This window comes from Condylostylus longicornis, unplaced genomic scaffold, assembly GCF_029603195.1.
Source record: "Condylostylus longicornis isolate FDR11 unplaced genomic scaffold, ASM2960319v2 ptg000018l, whole genome shotgun sequence".
Taxonomy (NCBI): domain Eukaryota; kingdom Metazoa; phylum Arthropoda; class Insecta; order Diptera; family Dolichopodidae; genus Condylostylus; species Condylostylus longicornis.
The window spans coordinates 12875160-12894447 of NW_026577987.1; the positions used below are offsets into that span (position 1 = coordinate 12875160).

The following is a 19288-nucleotide window of genomic DNA, read 5'->3' on the forward strand; positions in this document are numbered from 1 at the left end:
CGACAATAATTTGTTTTTTTGAAGTTTCAAACATAGTGATCAGCTGATTTTTATTTTGGGTATAATTTCATAGCGAAATTATTAAATTTTGTCGTGTGAAGTCCCTCAAATAATTTCAATATGATATGTAAACAGTCAGCGGAATTTATCTTCGATTTTATCATATATTTAAACAGTACCTACAAAGCTTATAAAAAAAAGAATGTTCGGAATTAAAAATTATTCCTCTAGTAATGGTAAACAAAAGCTGTGTTTACATGCCGTTAAAAAGGGAAACGAAACGTATGTTAACCATTGATGCAAAAGTCGAAGTGTAAACATAGGTAATGGCTTCATGATCTAATCCAAAATTACGAAAAAAATGTACTAAATTTATACATCTGTAAAATGGTTACTGTCAAAATTTTTCTTTAATAACAAAAAAAATGTATAAACGTATCCGTATTTTTCGCAACTTTGCTGCTAAGTAATTATAAGGAAGCTCAAAAGTTTCTCTCTACGAAAAATCAAACAAAAGAAACAAATACGTCAAAATACATAGTTCAAATTCAGTACATAATTGAAAAAAGCTAAATTTTACAGGAGAATTGATTTTGCGGCGTTTAGAAAATTCTTCGATCAAAGCCTTCTCGATAGCTCTCATTCTAATTATTTTAACTGTCATTTGTCTGATTCTTTAAAATTTTGTGGAGAAAAAATTTTACAAAATTATTTTTAAAGTTTTGCTTTGAGTGACAAATGAGAAAAATATGAAGCGCACTTAATTCCAAAAAGGCTTTTCATTTTTTCTTTCAAATTCGTTTGATTTTTAAATTTTTGTGAAATAAAGTAGACAAACAGACCTAATGACAGCTTACTGACTTAGTAACTTTTTCGTCCGCCAACTTTTTCAATGAAATCATTTACTTAATTTAATAAATACATCAAAATTCGAAGATATATTTCAAAAATTTAATTGAAAATACATAATCCTATAATGAAAAGGCTCCAATTATTTAATAAAATGACATTTTTCAAATATACACACATATGTATAAGTATATATAAGTACGTAAGCGGCTGTATACACGTAAGAAATAAAAATGGAAAATTTTGAAATTTTTAGGCTTGGAAAATGTCACAGGTGATGACGAGCTCTAAGCTCGGAAAATAGTTTTTGGTTAATGCTTTTTGTTTTTCTTAAAGCATTTTTAAACATTGATTTCATTATATTAATATTTTTCACATCGATTTCAAATTGTAAAACACTAATGCAAAAAAGTAATTACTTGAAATTTTTTGGCTTTTCGATTTTTTTTTATTATAGTTGGAGCTTTACATTTAGTTTAGTATTAGAGCACTAAGAAAAAAAAACTAGAAAAATAAAATCATGAATCAAGTGAACGAAAATAAACGCGACTGACATTATTCCCATTTTGTGCGATTATTAAAAGCGATATAAAGTTTGTGGTTTTTTGTGGGATTTTTTTTATTGTTTTTCATTCATGGATAAGCTTCTAGAATAGATTGAATAATCTTGCGGGATTCGTTTAAATTTTTTTTGCATATTTATAAGTAAACTGCGGTAAAACTTTTTATATATTTAAACTATGTACAGAAGAATGCACATTATATTCATAAGTATGTGCAGTCATTCACTTAAGTAAATTGTATAATCTGATTTCAAAATCATCCGAAAGAATCGCTTTTTTTAGTACGCTTCATTATATTATGTTTACAATTAAAATTAATATAGTAATAAAATGAAATTGTCGAAATATGCTCAATACATAATTAAAATTAGAAAGTAAAATTCTATTTTGTTGCCAAAAACTTTTTAGAAGCTCGGATTGAAAACCCTTTGGGATTTTGAAAACCATTTGATTTGGTAATCAAATCATTCTGGACTTGTTGGATGTACTTGTGAGTATTTATGTACATAGAGGAATATAAAAGCATTAAAAAGAAAATTCAAGTTTTTTTGGACTCAAATTATTGAAAAAATGTCACTCTGTAAAAAATATTGAAATATGGTATTTAACGTCAAAACGAATAACGTAACATTTTGCACATTTGATTTATTCATCTGTTAAAAAAGTATTATTTAAATTTTTGTTTTAATTTTTAAAATTCCACATTTTTTTATTTCCATTTTCCTGTGCGGTTTTTTTTTTGATGACCATAAAGTATAATTCAAAAGAATTAAAGATATACTTAAATGTGTACGTAATTTAAAAAAAAAATTCATAATCATTATAACGATGAATCAATTAGGGATTATCACAATAACATGAACTTTTGGCGTGACACAAAGTTTTTATGAAATTGATCGGCAATCAGCTGATTACTATATGATAACATTACATACTTTTCAAATAAGTCTCAGTACAAAATACATACATAAATATTTTCTTAATTGATTTGAAATTTTTTTATAAAACAATGCAAAAGAAATAAAAATGAATTCGTATTTTTGTATTTTTTTTTTCAATTCTAAGAAAATTTTATTGATTGATATTTGAAATATGTTGATTCGCTTGTAATTAAGATTCAAAATATATTATTTTGAAAGGGTTAACGGTGTAGGGAGGGAAATAGTTTTGAATAATAAGTTGTCAATGAAAAGTGGTTCAAATATGTTGAAATCTCAAAACTTTTTGGCGTTTACACAAACGCAAACTAAAGTGTTGCTGTAGCGGTCAATTTTACACTAGGTTTAAGTTTAAGAGTTATTGTTTTAGCTCTAAGTTAAAGTATACACTATACAACAAGCTGAACTTTTATAGTTTTTACTTTTTTTCGGTAATATCATTATAAAATATCTACATAAAATTTGAAAAAAAAATCGATTAAAGCTCGTCTGAAGACATTGCGTTTCGTTTTGGACCCGTCAACTTGTTTTAAAGTCAATCAAATATGTCGATAATCTATTGATTTTCACCTAAATGCAAATTCAACGTCAACTTGAGTTATTTATTATAATACAATCTTTATGACTGAATAATTGGTTTGAGGACGAATTCTCTGTTAAATAAACGGTCTGCCCACAATAAAAATTAACATTATTATGCGCATTCTTATACATTCTTTTGTTTACTTATGCAATTTTTGTTTTAGAAATGGTTGAATGACATATTGATATTATTTTGTTAAAAAATGTCAATGTATGAAAATTTATACATAAATGTATCTATAAATTATGAATAATGTGTGTATTCTAAATTTCAAAAATTTTCAATGAAGCTTGATATATAAATTAAAATTACTTATTCAATGTCTTATAATACGCCATAATCAAATTTAAGGTTTATGACAAGTTTGTATGTAATTGATTTTGCTTTGCAAGTAAAAATTATTGTTCTTTAAATTTTTTCTTGTTTCATTTTTAAATACAGAACTTTTATAAAAATTTCAATAGCAATTTTAAATATTTTTTTCAAAAAATATATATGTATTGAAAAGAGGTCATTTGTACGTGATAGAGGAATTGTTAGTTACTGAGTAATAAAAAAAGGACAGGAAATACTCTATTTCCGATCTTATGAAAATATTTCTTTCTTATTTTTTTTATAATTCTCGTCCATTGATAAATAAATTTGTTTATATAGTTTCATATAGTAGGAATAAACTAAAACTACCAATATGAATGGATACGATAGTATTTAATATTGCAGCTTATTTGTGTACATATACATATATAATTTAAATGTATAATTAATTAAAAATCGTGTATATCAGTAAAATAAGGAATGGTAAAATTGAAATAATTTGGTCGAGATAATATTGTACGTCAGATTTTTAAGAAGACGCTGACTGCAAAAAGACTTAAGCCGAAGAATGTCGATAAGTCATGATATTCGTCGAACAAACATATGTGCATATCTTAATATAACAAAAATATCGAATTGCTGTCAGCCGAGGTGCGTTCGCTAGTTTTTGATCAGAAATTTCAAAAGTGTTGAAAAGTTGTCAGCGCCTTTAGATGAAATATATCAAAATAGACTTGAAATCACTTTCACTCATTTAGAAAAAAATAATTTCAAATTAATTTTAAGTGCGTTTGCACTTACTTGTAGGTATTGCAAAGTTGATGTCATACTTACTATTTACTTAATCATATATCTTTTAACACTGTTTGCTAATTTAGAAAGATTTCAATTCTTTTTGAAAATTGTTGAAAAATATGAAAACTACAAATTTTTCTAACTAAATTTTTTTATTTAGATTTATTGAAATATTTATTTTTTTTTACTTTTTAATTTATACATTGTATTTATTTTAACATATCACAGCTAAAAAGTGATTGAGGATGCTTTAAAAATATATAAAAATATTTAAATTCAAATTGCTTTTTTTTGTTAAATGTCTAATTAACAAACATTTTTTTTCATACTTTTAAAAATAAATGTCAAAATTACATTTTAATTGAAAGTTTTATGTAAAATCTAAAAATCCTATTTAAAAAAATATTATAAAAAAAAACTGGCATGAATAAATGAATTTATATAAAATAATTATATACAGTAAATAAAATATTCGAAAATAATTATATAATATAAAAATTACAAATTCATAAAGACATATATACATATATTACAGAATTTTAATAAGAACAAGAAGTAAATACATTGAAATAAGAAAAGAAAGAAATTTAAATACATAGTAAGTATTGCTTACGTCGTTTAATCATCATCTCGATGACGTTGTATTACGATAATAAAACTAAAAAAAAATTTTAAATTAATTTTTTGGAAAACTGAATTTCTATAAAGAAAACCTAGTTCTTTATTCAATTTCCCAAACTCTAGTAAAAATTTGTGTTTACACGACGACGTTTGCATTAATGCAAAACAATAAAACTTACGTGAACCATCAGTTTAAAAGCCGTCGTGTAAATAGGCATAATGCTTTCTTAATTTGACAATGAATTTAGCTGCAACAAAATTGTGGGAAAACAGAAAAAAATATTATTTAACAGTAAAATTTTCGCTTCTATGAAATAGTTTGAGCATTGTGCTCTGAAATATTTGAAAAATGAAGAAGTACAAATGTGATGTGAATAAATACAAATTATTTAAATATCGACTCTATTTTTTACATACTTGTGATTTTCTATGTTAAAATTATGCTTGATTGTGAAAATAACTAATTGAAGAAGAAATTTTGAAAAACAAACAAGAGTTAAGTTATTGAGGGCTAATGTTCGAAAATATTTTTACATAAAGAGGACGTATTATGCAGAAAATGTTTCATATAATCTTGCTACATATATAACATTTTTGTCTGGAATCCATTGCAGCAATACAGAGTAGTAGAATATAATAATAATTGGATAACTGGAATTGAAAAATTCAAATTGATGCCATTTAACATCAATTAATATCATTTATTCGGATTTATGTCGCTTCAAAAGCTGCTGCAACTTTGTGCGAAAATTAATGAAAATTATTATTATAAAAAAGGTAATTTTATATTTAGCAATTAAATTCAGAAAAATATGTACATATTATATTAAGTTGTTGATCTTTCGAGATGAATAAGTCTAATGCTTCTTGTTTTCTGATTAAGTGTTAAAAATATGAAAATTTTAGTGATTTTTTATAAATAAAAGTGAAATAAAATTTTGTTCTCAAAGTTTCTGTTATAGTTGTAAATTTAGTCACTGGCATCTTTATATATACATCGAGCTTCATCGGCGCCATCAGGACAATCGATTTTCTAAAGATCAAAGAAATAACATTTAAAAATTAAATCATTTAATTAAGTAATAATTAAGTGAAGTTTTAAATTTTTATTGGTAATAAAGTGGGATTTGTATAATTTGTAATAATTTAAATTTGAATAGGAAAATTCGTGTTCATAAAATTATATAAATTTAGATATGTATATATGTACCTTATCACACAATTGATCAACTGTTATACATTCTCCAGTGACACATCTTAATTGTCCCTCAGGACAATATTGAGTTGGTTCTGATAATATCTCGGGCATTAACATAATTTTATTACCGGGTTTCGTTGTAGTTTTTTTTGCAGGATTGTCTTCAGTCCGTTTTGATGTTTCAGTTGAAAAATTCAGCATTTTATAAGAATTTTCCGTTGTGGTTGTTGTTGTGTCAGTAGTTCTTGATCTTATTGACGATGATGCAGTGGTAGTTGATGACGCTGGTGTTTTTTGTGATGTTGACGTCATTGTTGATGCAGAGCTTACAGGAGATCTTTTTGAATTATTTACGGTGGCATTTTCTGAAACTCGTTTTGACATGGCCACAGTATTACGTGTTCTATTTGTTCGGTATTTTGAATATTTAAAATCATATTCTGAGTCACTGGTCATCATAATTTCGGTACTGTCTTGGAAATTTGCTAAATAAAAAATTAAATATTTAAGGTTTTTATTGTTTGTATCTAGATTAGAAGTTTACCTAAACTTTTTGATATTTCTTCTGTTGATTTTGTTTTATTTTTTGAATTTGTTTTATTTTTTTCATCATTTTCATCTACAAAATCAATGCTTTTGTTGTCTTCATTGAAAAAACTACTAGATGTTTCTTCAACCATTTTACTACCTTTACCATCTTCATCAATTGGTATAGCAAAAAATGGTAAACTGTCTGGATTATCTGGTGATTGAATTGCTGCAAATGAGTAGATGCGTGGCATTGGATAATCACCACCATTGAGTTCATCATCATAATTATTACTATTTTTATTATCTGTTTTTACTTCATATTCATCGTCATTGTCATTATTGTCATCATCATCATCATTAGAGGGATCATAATCTAAGCAATCATATTCATCAGAACCATCAGAACAATCTTCGTATCCATCACATTGTAAATCACCAGATATACAATTACTATCTGTATGACAACGAAATTCTTCATGATGACAAAATTTACAATTGTCTTCATCTTCACTTAATGAACAATCTTTGATATTATCACATTTCCATTGTTTTGGTATGCATGTTGAATCTAAACATTGAAATTCGTCTTCATAACATTTACTATTGCGACGCGTTGGATCTTCACAAACATTACGATCATTTGAATCTGGATAACGATCACAATCGAATATTGTTGTTAAAATTTCTGAACTTGCTATTATACTTGAACATGGTTCTAAAATGGCTGCATTCAGAAAGTAATATTAAAATTTTATTATTTATAATTTTATTTTACTTTTATTTTTTAGTTCAAATCTACATACATATAAACAAATTCAAAAATATTGGCTTGCCGAAACTATTAAAACTAATAATAAAAAAACCTACATTTACAAATTCTTTTACATGGTTCCAAGGATCCATGTGGTCTACATTCTGGTTCTAAATACGAGCAAATAAATTGAGAAGCACGATTCGAGCAATTTGATGCAATCAAGTATTTAAAATGTGCTAAATCCATTGTAGCAATAATATGTTTTGATTTGCTGTTTGTTAAATCATATTGCAAAATTCCTTGGCACATATCCAATGATGTTGATTGACATACATTGACATCACTAGTATCATTATAATTCAATTCTGATTCTGTTGTTGATTTTATATTAGGGCTTGTATCTCTGTGATGTGTAATAACTGGTATAGTTGGTGAGACTTTTAAAGTTGTCGTTTGAGGTGGCTTTTCTGTACTTAGACTCTGCTCACAATTAAGTAATGTTAGTCAAGAAGAATGATAATATTAAAAAATTTGATAACTTACCTTTTGATTTGATGATTTATTCAAATGTTCGTTATATAATCTTAAAATAGTTTCGTCTTCTTGAACTGGAACATCATAACCATTCTGATGTCCCAATGAATGTCCATTGCTATTTAGAGAAATTGGGCTAAGAATGGTTTTTTCTTGGTTTTTATTCAATTCACTTTCGTTCAAGTTTTGTGGAGGCGCTAACAAATCATCATCTTCAACCAGAAAGCCTTCTTTTGTAGAAAATTTTAAAATTTGTGTATTTCTTGCAGGGTGGATTGTTGTACTTGTTATTGGCTCATTAAATTGTTTTAAATGTTTTGTATTAATAGTTGTTTCTCTAACAAAATCTTTTTTCTCAAATTCATCTGAGCTATTATATATAATAATTGGTTCTGTATTTAAAAAATCTTCAGTATTTTTTTCATCTGACACAGTTTCGAATTTATTTGGTATTATAAATTTATTTAGAAGATCATCATCATCAATATTCTTTGATTGGCCAATTTCCTCGGAATATTCTAAATGATTATTATCTATATCATTGAATTCAGAAGCTATTACATAATTTTCAATACAATCTGAGCGTCTATAATTTCCGAGATAAAAAACATAAACTAAAGAGCCTAAAACGAGGCATGATAATAATAAAAAAATCGGCCACCGAGAATAATCCCAACATGTTCTTAAATGTTCTTTAAATTCTAAATTTTTTTGCCATTTTAGTATTTGATTAGCACGATTTCGAAATGCAGCTGCTGTTGAGGTCTTTGTTAAATTATATTTTGTTGAATCTGTTTTCCAAAAATGTGTTTTATTTCTTTGAAAACTTTTGAATGATAAACTTCGATCTGATGCGGAATTACGATCTACTGAAGATACGGATACTGCTGATGACGATGATGGTAATGATATTTGTGTTGGACGGCTACAAAAACTTGAGTCCTGTAATGAAATTATAATTAAAAAAATTTTAGATTTTGTTAAGACATAAAGTGCATGTTATTGATGAAAAAAAAAAATAAGTATTGGTTATGGCCTTATAATAGTTGCAATTTTCAAAGACTTTTACAATTTAAATGGAAATATACTCATAGTGTAGTTTGACAATATTTATGCGGAGTTGCTCTTAAATATAATTTGCTTTTATTATACAATCTAATCGATTAATGATTTCACCTTTTTTGATATGATCGGAAGCAATTTGTTCAATTTTTGAAGTTTTAAATTTTATTAATGAAGTTAAATCTTATAAACTAATTGTCATTCCGTTTCCTCTTAAATTTCTTAAACTAGCAAATATAAATTATAAAAATGTGCTAAAAATACCAATTTGAAAAATATTATGTAACCAAAATATTTTAACACCCGCTGAGAATAACTAATTAATAAACAAATTAATTTGTTAATTTCTTTATAATTAACAAAATCATTTCAAAGTTAAAACATAAAGGAAATTATGGAATATTTTTAATTAAAACTTTATCAATCTAAATTTAATATTATATGGAACGTTGAAGAATTCCAAAAATTTCCGAAATTAAAACAATTTTGTATCAAAGAGTTTTAAACAATTTGTACTAATTTATATAAAGTATATAATTATACGTGCATACTTACGTATTTGAAAATTCTTTAGGGAAAAACCATCAATTATAATCGCATGTTTCCGCAATTAATTGAGCAATAAAAAAATAATACGCTAATGAAAAACAAGTAACAGAATTTTTAAATTTTAAATGTTTCAATTTCATATGCTAATTTGTCGTAACAACAATAAAATAATCGAAAATGAATAAAGAAAAATAAAATTGTCTCAGCGTGTGGCATTTAACTTCTCTTTTCTCTCTCCGTCTTGTCATTTTTCTTATCATTATTATCGCGATTTCGATTTGAATCACACCTTACCAATTTCGATTTTGACATTTAATTTTTTAAAAATTTATAATTTATATAATTATAGTTTTTTTTTACAAAACATATCAGATTGTTAAGAATTTGTTTTTTAATTTTTGGAAGTTTTTGATATTATTGATATTCATATATATTTTGTTAAAAGGTGGAGAAATGTAGGAACGCCACCGAATCATTAACCTCATATTAAAGGTAGAAATACCGCATAATCGAATCGAAAAAAATATATTTATAATTTGGTAGTGAATTATAGGTTTAACATTTTTTTTACTAATAATGATAAATCAACCAAATTAGTATTTTTTTTTTGTTAGTAGGTCTGATAACAAGACTTAAGTTATTTTTTATACAGGAAATTAAAATGACACCTGCTATTAGAGTTATTAATGATTTAAGTGTTAGAAAGTGGAATCATTTAAATAATAAAAATTGTTTTATTGTTTTTGGATTTTAAAATTCATTGATAAATTTTTTAAAAATTTCATTTGAAATTTGATAATGATATATGGGGAATTTTAAAATTACATAATAATTTCCCTTATCTATATTATACATATGTATATATACTTAAGTGTAATTAATTATCAATACAATAGTGCGAGAAAAGATGATTTATAAAAAAAAATTTATGTGGCTATATCAAAATATAAAAATTTGTTTTACCGGCTTTTGAGAATTTTAATCTTACATAAAAACTTTAATGTTAAAAAAAAATATGTATTGGAATTTTTGCTAGATTTTTCAGTAATGCTCAAATTTTGTACTGGTTATAAAAATATATTAAATAATTATTAGCAGTTTACAAAAATAAAAATTGTATTGCACATTGTCGTTTTATATATAAGAGCTAAAAATATTTTATTCGGAGCGCTTTAAAGTTGTTCTTTTAGCGTTTTAAAGTTGTTTATTGGAAATTTTCGGAATAATCCTTTTTTTTATTTCTTTCTTGCATTTCACTTATTCCGAACGCATTATTTTTTATTCAGGATGATTTTTGGAATAAAAAAAAAATTTTTAGAAAGAAAGCGCCAAAATTCATAAACGCATACGTGGAAATCCCATTTTAGGAAATAAATGTTCGCAACTGCTCCTCTCATTTTCTCTTTTATATACTTATAGAATTTTGCTTTAAGAATATTATATTGCTTTAAATAGACCGCAATATTAGATCTCAAATATTTACATTTCGTGATATTTTAAAAGTTTGTACGCCCTCTATAAGTGAAATTCAATACAATTTAATCATATTGCATGAATTGTCATATGTATAAGTATTTTATTTGTTATTACAATATATTTGTTATACATAAGCGCGCACAGTGGATAAATTTTATTAATATTATAACATTAATCATTAATTATGTCATGCAATTCAAGTAATACATTTAATATTATTATTATTTTTTTTTATAATATTTATTATAGTTTTATATATTTTTTAATTAATATATTTTAGAAAACCTACCCAGTTTTGTTATTTATGATAATATGATTAATTTGTTAATATCATTTGAATTAAAAAATTCCGATTTTATTTACAAAAATGTAATTTTGTTATAAAAAAATTTTGTTCTTATTAAAAAGATCGAAGATTTTTATCAATGTTTGTAGCACGTTCTATAACTTAATCATACTCTAATAGTTATTTAATAAAATTTATTAAGTCAGTTAATTATAATAGACTAATATATTATTTTGAATTTATTTTCAAATATTGGTAGAAAAATTAATACATTTTTTGTTCATTTATTGCAAAATACATAATTTTTTTCCTATCTATGTACATTAGATATGGGCATGATTCATAGTGTCGAGTATAGTAAACAGAGGAATAAATTAAGTATATATAAACATATGTATTTATGTAAATATATGTATATGCGTATAAGTAGTTTTAATTTACAAAATTAACAATTGATTTTATGACAAAAACATGAAAAGAAGTTTTCATTGGTGATTTAGTTAATAATTTCAGTGGTAACAAAGCAAAGCTTCCAATAATAAATTAATTCAGTATGCCACAATCAAGGTATTATAGTACTCGTATTTGAATATGTTTAGAGTTGAAATTTAGAATCTATGATTTTTAAATTTTTTAACATCAAAGTAATTACATCTAGGCACTATATCTGACTATATATGGATATGGTGCCTAGGAGGCTCCTCCTAAACCTATATTTTATATAAATTTGAGTATCTTACAGGGGTGAATTCTACACTAATTAAAATTCTACGCTATTTTGCGTTAAGACAAAGCAACACGGGGTACCCGAATCAAAACTCTTCAATATTAATGAAGGGACATTCATGTGTCTTCCTCTTTTCCACAGAATTTAAAGGTGACATGGTCCTTCAACTCCACATTGCGCCCTTAACTCTTTTGGAACACTTCTGATTATAGGTGCCCAGAAGATCCTTAGATTGTTGCGACGTTGGACGATTACTTCGCAGTTTCGACCTCTTCTTTCAATTTCTTTTCTTACCTTTTTCCGGGCCTTTTACAGACTTATTACAGAGCATACTGGCCCTAGGAAGGGTCTACTAATCCACACTTGCTTCATATAAGGGAGGAGCGTTCCGAGTATGTGCTAAAATTCTATTTTTAAAAATTAGTTTACATTTATAGAATTTATTTGGAATCACTAATTTGCATGTATTTAGGCAGTTTTGCCTCATTGTCACAGATAAATATGTAATTTGAAACAAAAATGTTAGATAAATAAAAAAGCATAACAGTAAGAATAATTTTGGGCACGGTTTCATGATCCAGAAATTCAAGAACACATACTGGTCAATTTCATGATATTTAAATTCTTTGTATGAAAATATGCCCATTATAGTAAATAAATTTACTTGCGTATATGATTTTTTAATAGAATTCTTTAATTATAATTAAATACAGTTAGATTTAAACGATCTTATAAGTAACTGGCTATATGGAATTTTATTGTCATTAAAATTAAAAGAAAATTTAAATTAATACGATTTGCAATTATTTACTAGCTTATTTAATTATAACATGTTCCCTACATAGCTATATGTATGTACATGTGTGTATGCTTGGAGTTGTTATAGAATTTTTTCCATTGAAACAATGCGGATATTAAAAATGCTCTATAACAAGATTTATTGTAAATTGTCTTGATTAAAACATGTGTTTTAAAATGTACTAGAAACTGTAATGTACTAGAAACTGTAATTAAGATAAATTCAATTCAATATTCACAGTTTTAAGGTGTTCTCCTAAATTTGAAATTGTATAGGCTAATGTGAATAGTGCGTCCTAATGCATATATATAAAAGATTTTAAAAAGTAAAAGTGGTAATAATTTTAATTTAAAAGTATTGGTAGAACAATATAGCAATAGTGTAGTAATTCGATTTTAATACTGTTCAATATGAATGCTATAATTGGTAAGCTACATATAGTCTGACATACAATTCATATCATTATTTTAGTGGTACAAAACTCAACAATTAGGCTGAATTTTTTAGAAATATTTTTTTTATTACTGCATTGTTTAAAATTACGACACAGTGTAACTCAATTTAAATTAACAAGATTGTTTTTTCAAATAAAAATTTAAAATATTTGGCCAATATACAATCCAAATATTTGGCCAATGTACGTAATCGGTTGCATGTCTACAATTAACTAACTGCATTTTTCAATCAAATCAAAGTACTTGCTCTTAAATATTCTGAAGAGTATTATTTGGTATTGTCTGAGCTGATAAACTGAAAAAAAAAATTTCGCATAAATTTTCATATTCGGCCAGAAAACAACTTTTTTTAGAGTTGTTGCAATTCTATTCTGCTCGTGTGATATGTCTGTAGCTTTTACATAATAATTGTTATGATTATGTAATTTAAAAAGTGGTGAACATATGAGCATGTATATAAACATATGAATATGGGTGTGATAAATATGATAAATTGGTTCATAGAAAATGAAATTAAAAAATTCTTTTAATTTCAAATAATTATTTAATAATTATGAAAATTTATGAAAGTAATTTCAATTAATTATAAATTAAATAAATTTTTTTTGTATACATTTATATTTTAGTTTACATAACCAATTTTTGGTGTCCAATTTCGAATAATTTACAACTATGCCATTAAATCTTGTAACCATGTTTGCAACTATTAATTATTTAGAGCGAATTCTTGTTTAACTTTAAGTTTTCGGATTCAAAATGGAATTAAAAAAATCAATAAAATACATTCCGATTTTGGGAATATTGAAACTGATGAGCATATATGAACCGTTTCATTAATTTTATAAAGATTGTTGAAATATTTGAATTTGATGACCAAATTTCTCGACTTTCGAAGAAGGTGGATTGAAAAATTTTTGAACTGACCAGTTTTCTAACTTATGTGTTAATCGGATAACCGGTTTATTATTGGGGACCAAATACAAAATTCTTATTTAATTTTTATAAATAAGATCAGATGTACACACACATGTATTATATTTTGTGTATATTATATGCCGCTATAACCTATATTGTTCCAATTATCTAGTAAACTAAAAATTATCTTTTTAAGTTAAAAAAATTACACTTTTTCCTGGTTTCAATACATACAAACGGATCTACACTGTATAAAATAAAAAAAAAAATAAAAAAAATTCAAAGTTCAAATTTAAAGAAAAGCAAAATTCTCAGCAGCTGATGTTCAAACTGAATAAATTATTCTCTTAAGAGTTGTATTAAAATTGTTATTACCTTCCTTATTACTCAAATGCCTATAATTTACATTCAAAAAGTTAACAAAAAAATAAATCTAACCTCATGAGCATTGCTACAAACAGCCACATTACAATCGTTATTATGTTAACAGAATTCAGAAAATTCACATTTCAGTTAAGAAACATTAATATGATTAAGCAACGTTAGGATGTTTTAGTGTTGTCTCTATCACTTCTAACTAACAATTATTATTTTGTTATAACAGTTGTTGCTTTTTGTTTTTTTGCTTTGTGCTTGCTGTCGCATCATTTTGTAAAAGTTTAACGTCTCTATTATGTTTTACGCTTTTTATGTTAATTTCGGTATGAGAAATTTAGACGTTACGGAAATAAATCTGCAGGAAATAACAGTTAAATAATAATGTTAGAGAATTTACAATAGTTGATGGCAATAATTTGAAATTGTAATCAACATAGGGTCTCGACAAAATAGTTTTAGTTTTGTAAAAATCAATCATATTGTCACCTGAATATTCGCTGACAACCTTGGCCATGAGCATTTTTAAAAAGATTAAAAACTTGTAAGCAGTCTACGGCACGATCTTGCGCCAAAGGCATGCAACATCTAATAAAGCCTTAAATTTACATTCTGCCTATGTTCTTTTCAATTCTGTCTTTTCAATTGAGTCTAGCATTTTGCGAAAGATTAGCTGTCGGTAAAAAAAAAGTTAAAATGTTTTCCGCTTAGATTAAAAAAAATTTTTTCGAACAATTTGTTATTCTACCTTATTTCCTTTGGTTTTTTTAGTAAATAACCTTATGCATTTTTATAAAAAATCTATTCAATTGTCACTTCTATTACAGACGTTGAATCATTTATTATTTCTTGTGGGCTTATACCTACGTTTTTTTTAAGTTTTGAAAAATCAAAAGGTTTAAGCATTGCATTAATTGAAGAATAACAATTTTAGTATCAAAAAGTCTCTAGAGAAGACAAAAAAAAATGTATGTGTAGTAAACAGTACGTCTATAATAACATAAGCTTGAATATACAATCAATTTACAATTATGTTGTATACTTGTGAATATCTAAAAGATGTCAGTAATTGCATTAAGATTTCCGCATTTAACATCACTTAAATAAATTCATATAAGATTTAACGCATCCATAACTCTTTTGCATAGAATTGCTTTGTATATATTTGCAATTCGCATACCATTTTACGACCGAATGATTAACAGCATTTCTTTTGATTTTAACAAGCAAACAAAAAGTCATCATTGCATTTAAAAATTTCATCAGTTCAGTAAAATTTGTTATGGTTGAATGTATAAGGTGTATGTGCATGTATAGCTAATTTTAATCTCTTAAGAATTATAACCCCATCACATATTGTAATCCTGTAATGTTTTATAATATTATATAAGTGTATGTATATTGTATACTTACATTTCTCTAGTTATAACTATATATATTTTTAATTTATTTTGTGTTTAGTAATAAATTTTATGCATATAGTACAAAATAGAAAAAATTTTTTATTAAAAGTTTATTTTAAGTTATGGTTTTGGATTATTGGTGCTTTATTAATAAGGAGATTTTGTAAATGGTTTAAAATTACAACGTAAATTAATGAATTACGAAATTTTCTTCTTTATATAAAAAATTTTTAAGACTTTTTGAATTTCTATTAACAAAAGATTACAATCTTAGTGTCAATATTAGCATGAGGCATTTTACAACAATAAACTTGTAAATTTTTTATCATGATATTTTTTTTATTGAAATAATTTTATGAATTTTTAAATTATGTTTTATGATATGCAATTGTCAATCGTGTATACTCTCTATTTCTAAATTGACATTTTTTTCTGTTGAAAAATGAAATACACAAATAAATACTTTTAATTTTAATAGGTACTTTCAAAATTTTTATTTATTAAAAAATTTTTCAATCTTTTAATTCTTGTGGTAATTTGATAATTTTTTATTACATTATCGTTATTTTTGTAATCAGTTTTTTGAATTCATAAAAAAATTTAACCATAGAAATTAATTAACTTGTAATAATAATGACAAGTTAGAATTATTTGGTCTTTATTCGCCTAAATAGCCTAAATAGCATGTTGATAGAAAAAATAAATGAGTATACTAATTTGCCCCTAAATATATGCAATTAAAAAAATTGAAAAGAAAATGTTTGATTTGAGAAATTCGAAATACCTAAAACTTAGTTTTTCTCTCTTTGTACAAAACGTGAGAGAAAAATTACGGAAAGATTTGAAGGTATTGAGAGGAATGTTACAGCGAAATACATAAATAAAATTGTGTTACCAAATTAAGAGAGATTAAAATACTCTAGGAATGATACCATTCCGAAGGGTCAAAATTAATGGAAACTATAAATCTGCCGAGCATTTAAGAAGAAGGCTGATTTTATGACAAAGTAAAATGGAACAATTCGATCTGAAGTAATAGGAATTTTGGGTCGAGTTCGTAGTGGAATGATAAGAGAACAAACAAACAACGAATTTATAATGTTGTATACCTTAAATAATGTCTTGAGAGCCATGACTATCCAGACAGTTTTCGTAAGCGCCATGAGTATCCAAGCAGTTTATGTAAAATTGTTTATTCAATTGTAATTAATTTCAATATGAATACATACATACATACATACTTAACTTATTTTTTATTAGACTATTCTTCTGACACAATTCTTTTATGCTGAAAATTATTTTATCATTCGAACAGTGAATATAAAATTAATGTTAAAATTTGTTTCATTTAACAGGTAAACGACATCTATACATATGTATGTACATATTAATTTCTTTCTTTGAGGTTGTGTTTAATTAAAACAAAAAAAAATATACAGTTATTTGTAATTTTTTTGAATTCTACGATTGTCTACAATGCGTCGTAATAATGCGCATAGTGCAGGTGCAATGAATGCTATTCAAAGAAATTTTTAATTTTTATATGTAAATTTTTGACATTTCATTTGTTTATTTTTCCAAAATTGGAATAAGGTGTGTTCAACTACATTTCAATGTAAAACTATTTACATATGATGTTGTTTATGTCAAATGGTTTTTATTCTGTTTCTTTTTGTTAAATTAAGAGTTAACTACTTATAAATTACATATTGTGTAGTATAAGCATTAAATTTTACAAAATTAATAAATTTAATTTATGAAATTTTATGATTGCTCAAATTTTTTAAATGAAAATATTTAAGAACAGCTTACCTTATTGTTTCAAATTTAGAATTTTAACATATTTGAAAATATTTGACATATATGAAAGAGACACTTAACAAAATATTTTTATATGCATGACATTTAAATTTGAATAACTGTTTTTTTTGTAAAATTTTTTGTTCGTGTATTATATATGTCGACAACTTTATTGATATTTCATACACTAAAGTTCATAAATTAAAAATATGTTAGAAATCCCTTAGACACATCAAGAAAGATTAACAAAAATTATTAATTTAATCGAACAATATTATTTACATATAGTTCTGCAAAAGCCAATTTTAAAATTTTTAACATTTAGTTCAAAACTGTCAGTCTTATAATTTCAATATGTTTGTCATTGATATTACATAATTTATTTGTATTAAGCATTTGGCTCACAAAAATTATAACTTTGTTCTTTCATAGGCAATACTGTAATTAACTAAATACTTATTTGTTTGAATACATTGATAGCCAAGATCAAATTTTTAATTTATTCTCTTTCCATGATTTCATATATAAATGCATATATTATGTACATACGTACTACTTGCTCTTATGATAAAAGTTAATGAAGATGATCCAACATAATAAGAGCCGCATTTCAATATTATTAATTAATAAATTTCATTTGAATGAATTTAAAATATTAAAAATTATTTATACTACATTCATGATTATAAATTCTCTATTCAAAAATTTAAAATATAATAAATTGCAAATACTATATCATATTATAAATTAACCTATTATTAATTAATTATTAACATTTCTTAAACCGGAAATCCATTTGATTAATTGAAAAATGCTACAAATCTTTTATTATATCACCATACCTATGCATATATAATATAACAATATGTAGTAAATTTATTATACAATAATAATAATAATAATCATAATCATAATGACAAAAATATCTTGCATCATTGAAAATATTGTCACTTCCGAATTTCAATTAATTTTTATTTAAAATAATAATGAATTTCTTTTTAAGAAACTTTATAAAATAGCCGGCGTTATATTATGTGTAATAAATCACTTTTTTAAGATCAGGCATAATATTAAGTCGACACAAAAACAATTTAAATTAAGATTATCGTTAAAAAAAAATCATTTTATTTGGAGCATATGATATTAAAATAAAAGATAATGTTAAATGTTATGCAATAGATCACCTGCAATTTGAGAAAAAAAAAAAAAATGTTAATTTTTTTTCACACGATTTTTGAATTTTTTTTTTTGTTTTTTATATTTTTGTATCCATCCGTATGATCTTCAGGTTCTTTGAACCTTCAAAATCAATAATTTTATTTTCTTCTTATTTTTTTCGTTTTATTCGAAATGTTAATAAATTTTAACCCAGTAAATTTTAACATGTTTTTGAATAAAATAAATACAATATACAAGTGTGACGTTAATGGCAAATTAAGGTAAATTGATATTTCGTTTATAATCGTTTCTGAGTTCGTAATGACAGGTAGTTTGACATAAACAATCAATATGAATTAACATTTTTAACGTTTGTTTTGTTTTTGAACTCATATTTTGTTAAGATTGCTACATAGGGTGTTACCATATAAACAAATTCATATCTAATATATTGAAACACAATTGAAGGCAAAATTGAAAAATTTGGAGAGAGCCATTTTCTTTCAAAGTTTCATAGTTAAGCAATGCTTGATTGGGATGTTTTGGACAATGAAAAGTCTTTTTTTTTTTTTTATTTTAGTGTTACAAATTTATAAAGACAG

At 24.8% G+C, this 19288-nt stretch overlaps 1 protein-coding gene across 1 annotated transcript in view; it reads right to left on the reverse strand.

The window, feature by feature from the left end:
- Positions 1–4294: 4294 nt before the first annotated feature.
- The window catches only part of LOC129606188 (serine-rich adhesin for platelets-like), a 54255-nt gene continuing 39261 nt past the window's right edge, over positions 4295–19288 (reverse strand). Inside the window, exons 2-6 of the mRNA XM_055516342.1 lie at positions 7691–8623; positions 7261–7627; positions 6407–7117; positions 5875–6347; positions 4295–5697 (exon numbers count right to left, since the gene is read on the reverse strand). Coding sequence (XP_055372317.1) covers positions 5635–5697; positions 5875–6347; positions 6407–7117; positions 7261–7627; positions 7691–8623 — 2547 coding nt within the window. The 3' untranslated portion in view covers positions 4295–5634. The remainder of the gene's footprint in view (positions 5698–5874; positions 6348–6406; positions 7118–7260; positions 7628–7690; positions 8624–19288) is intronic.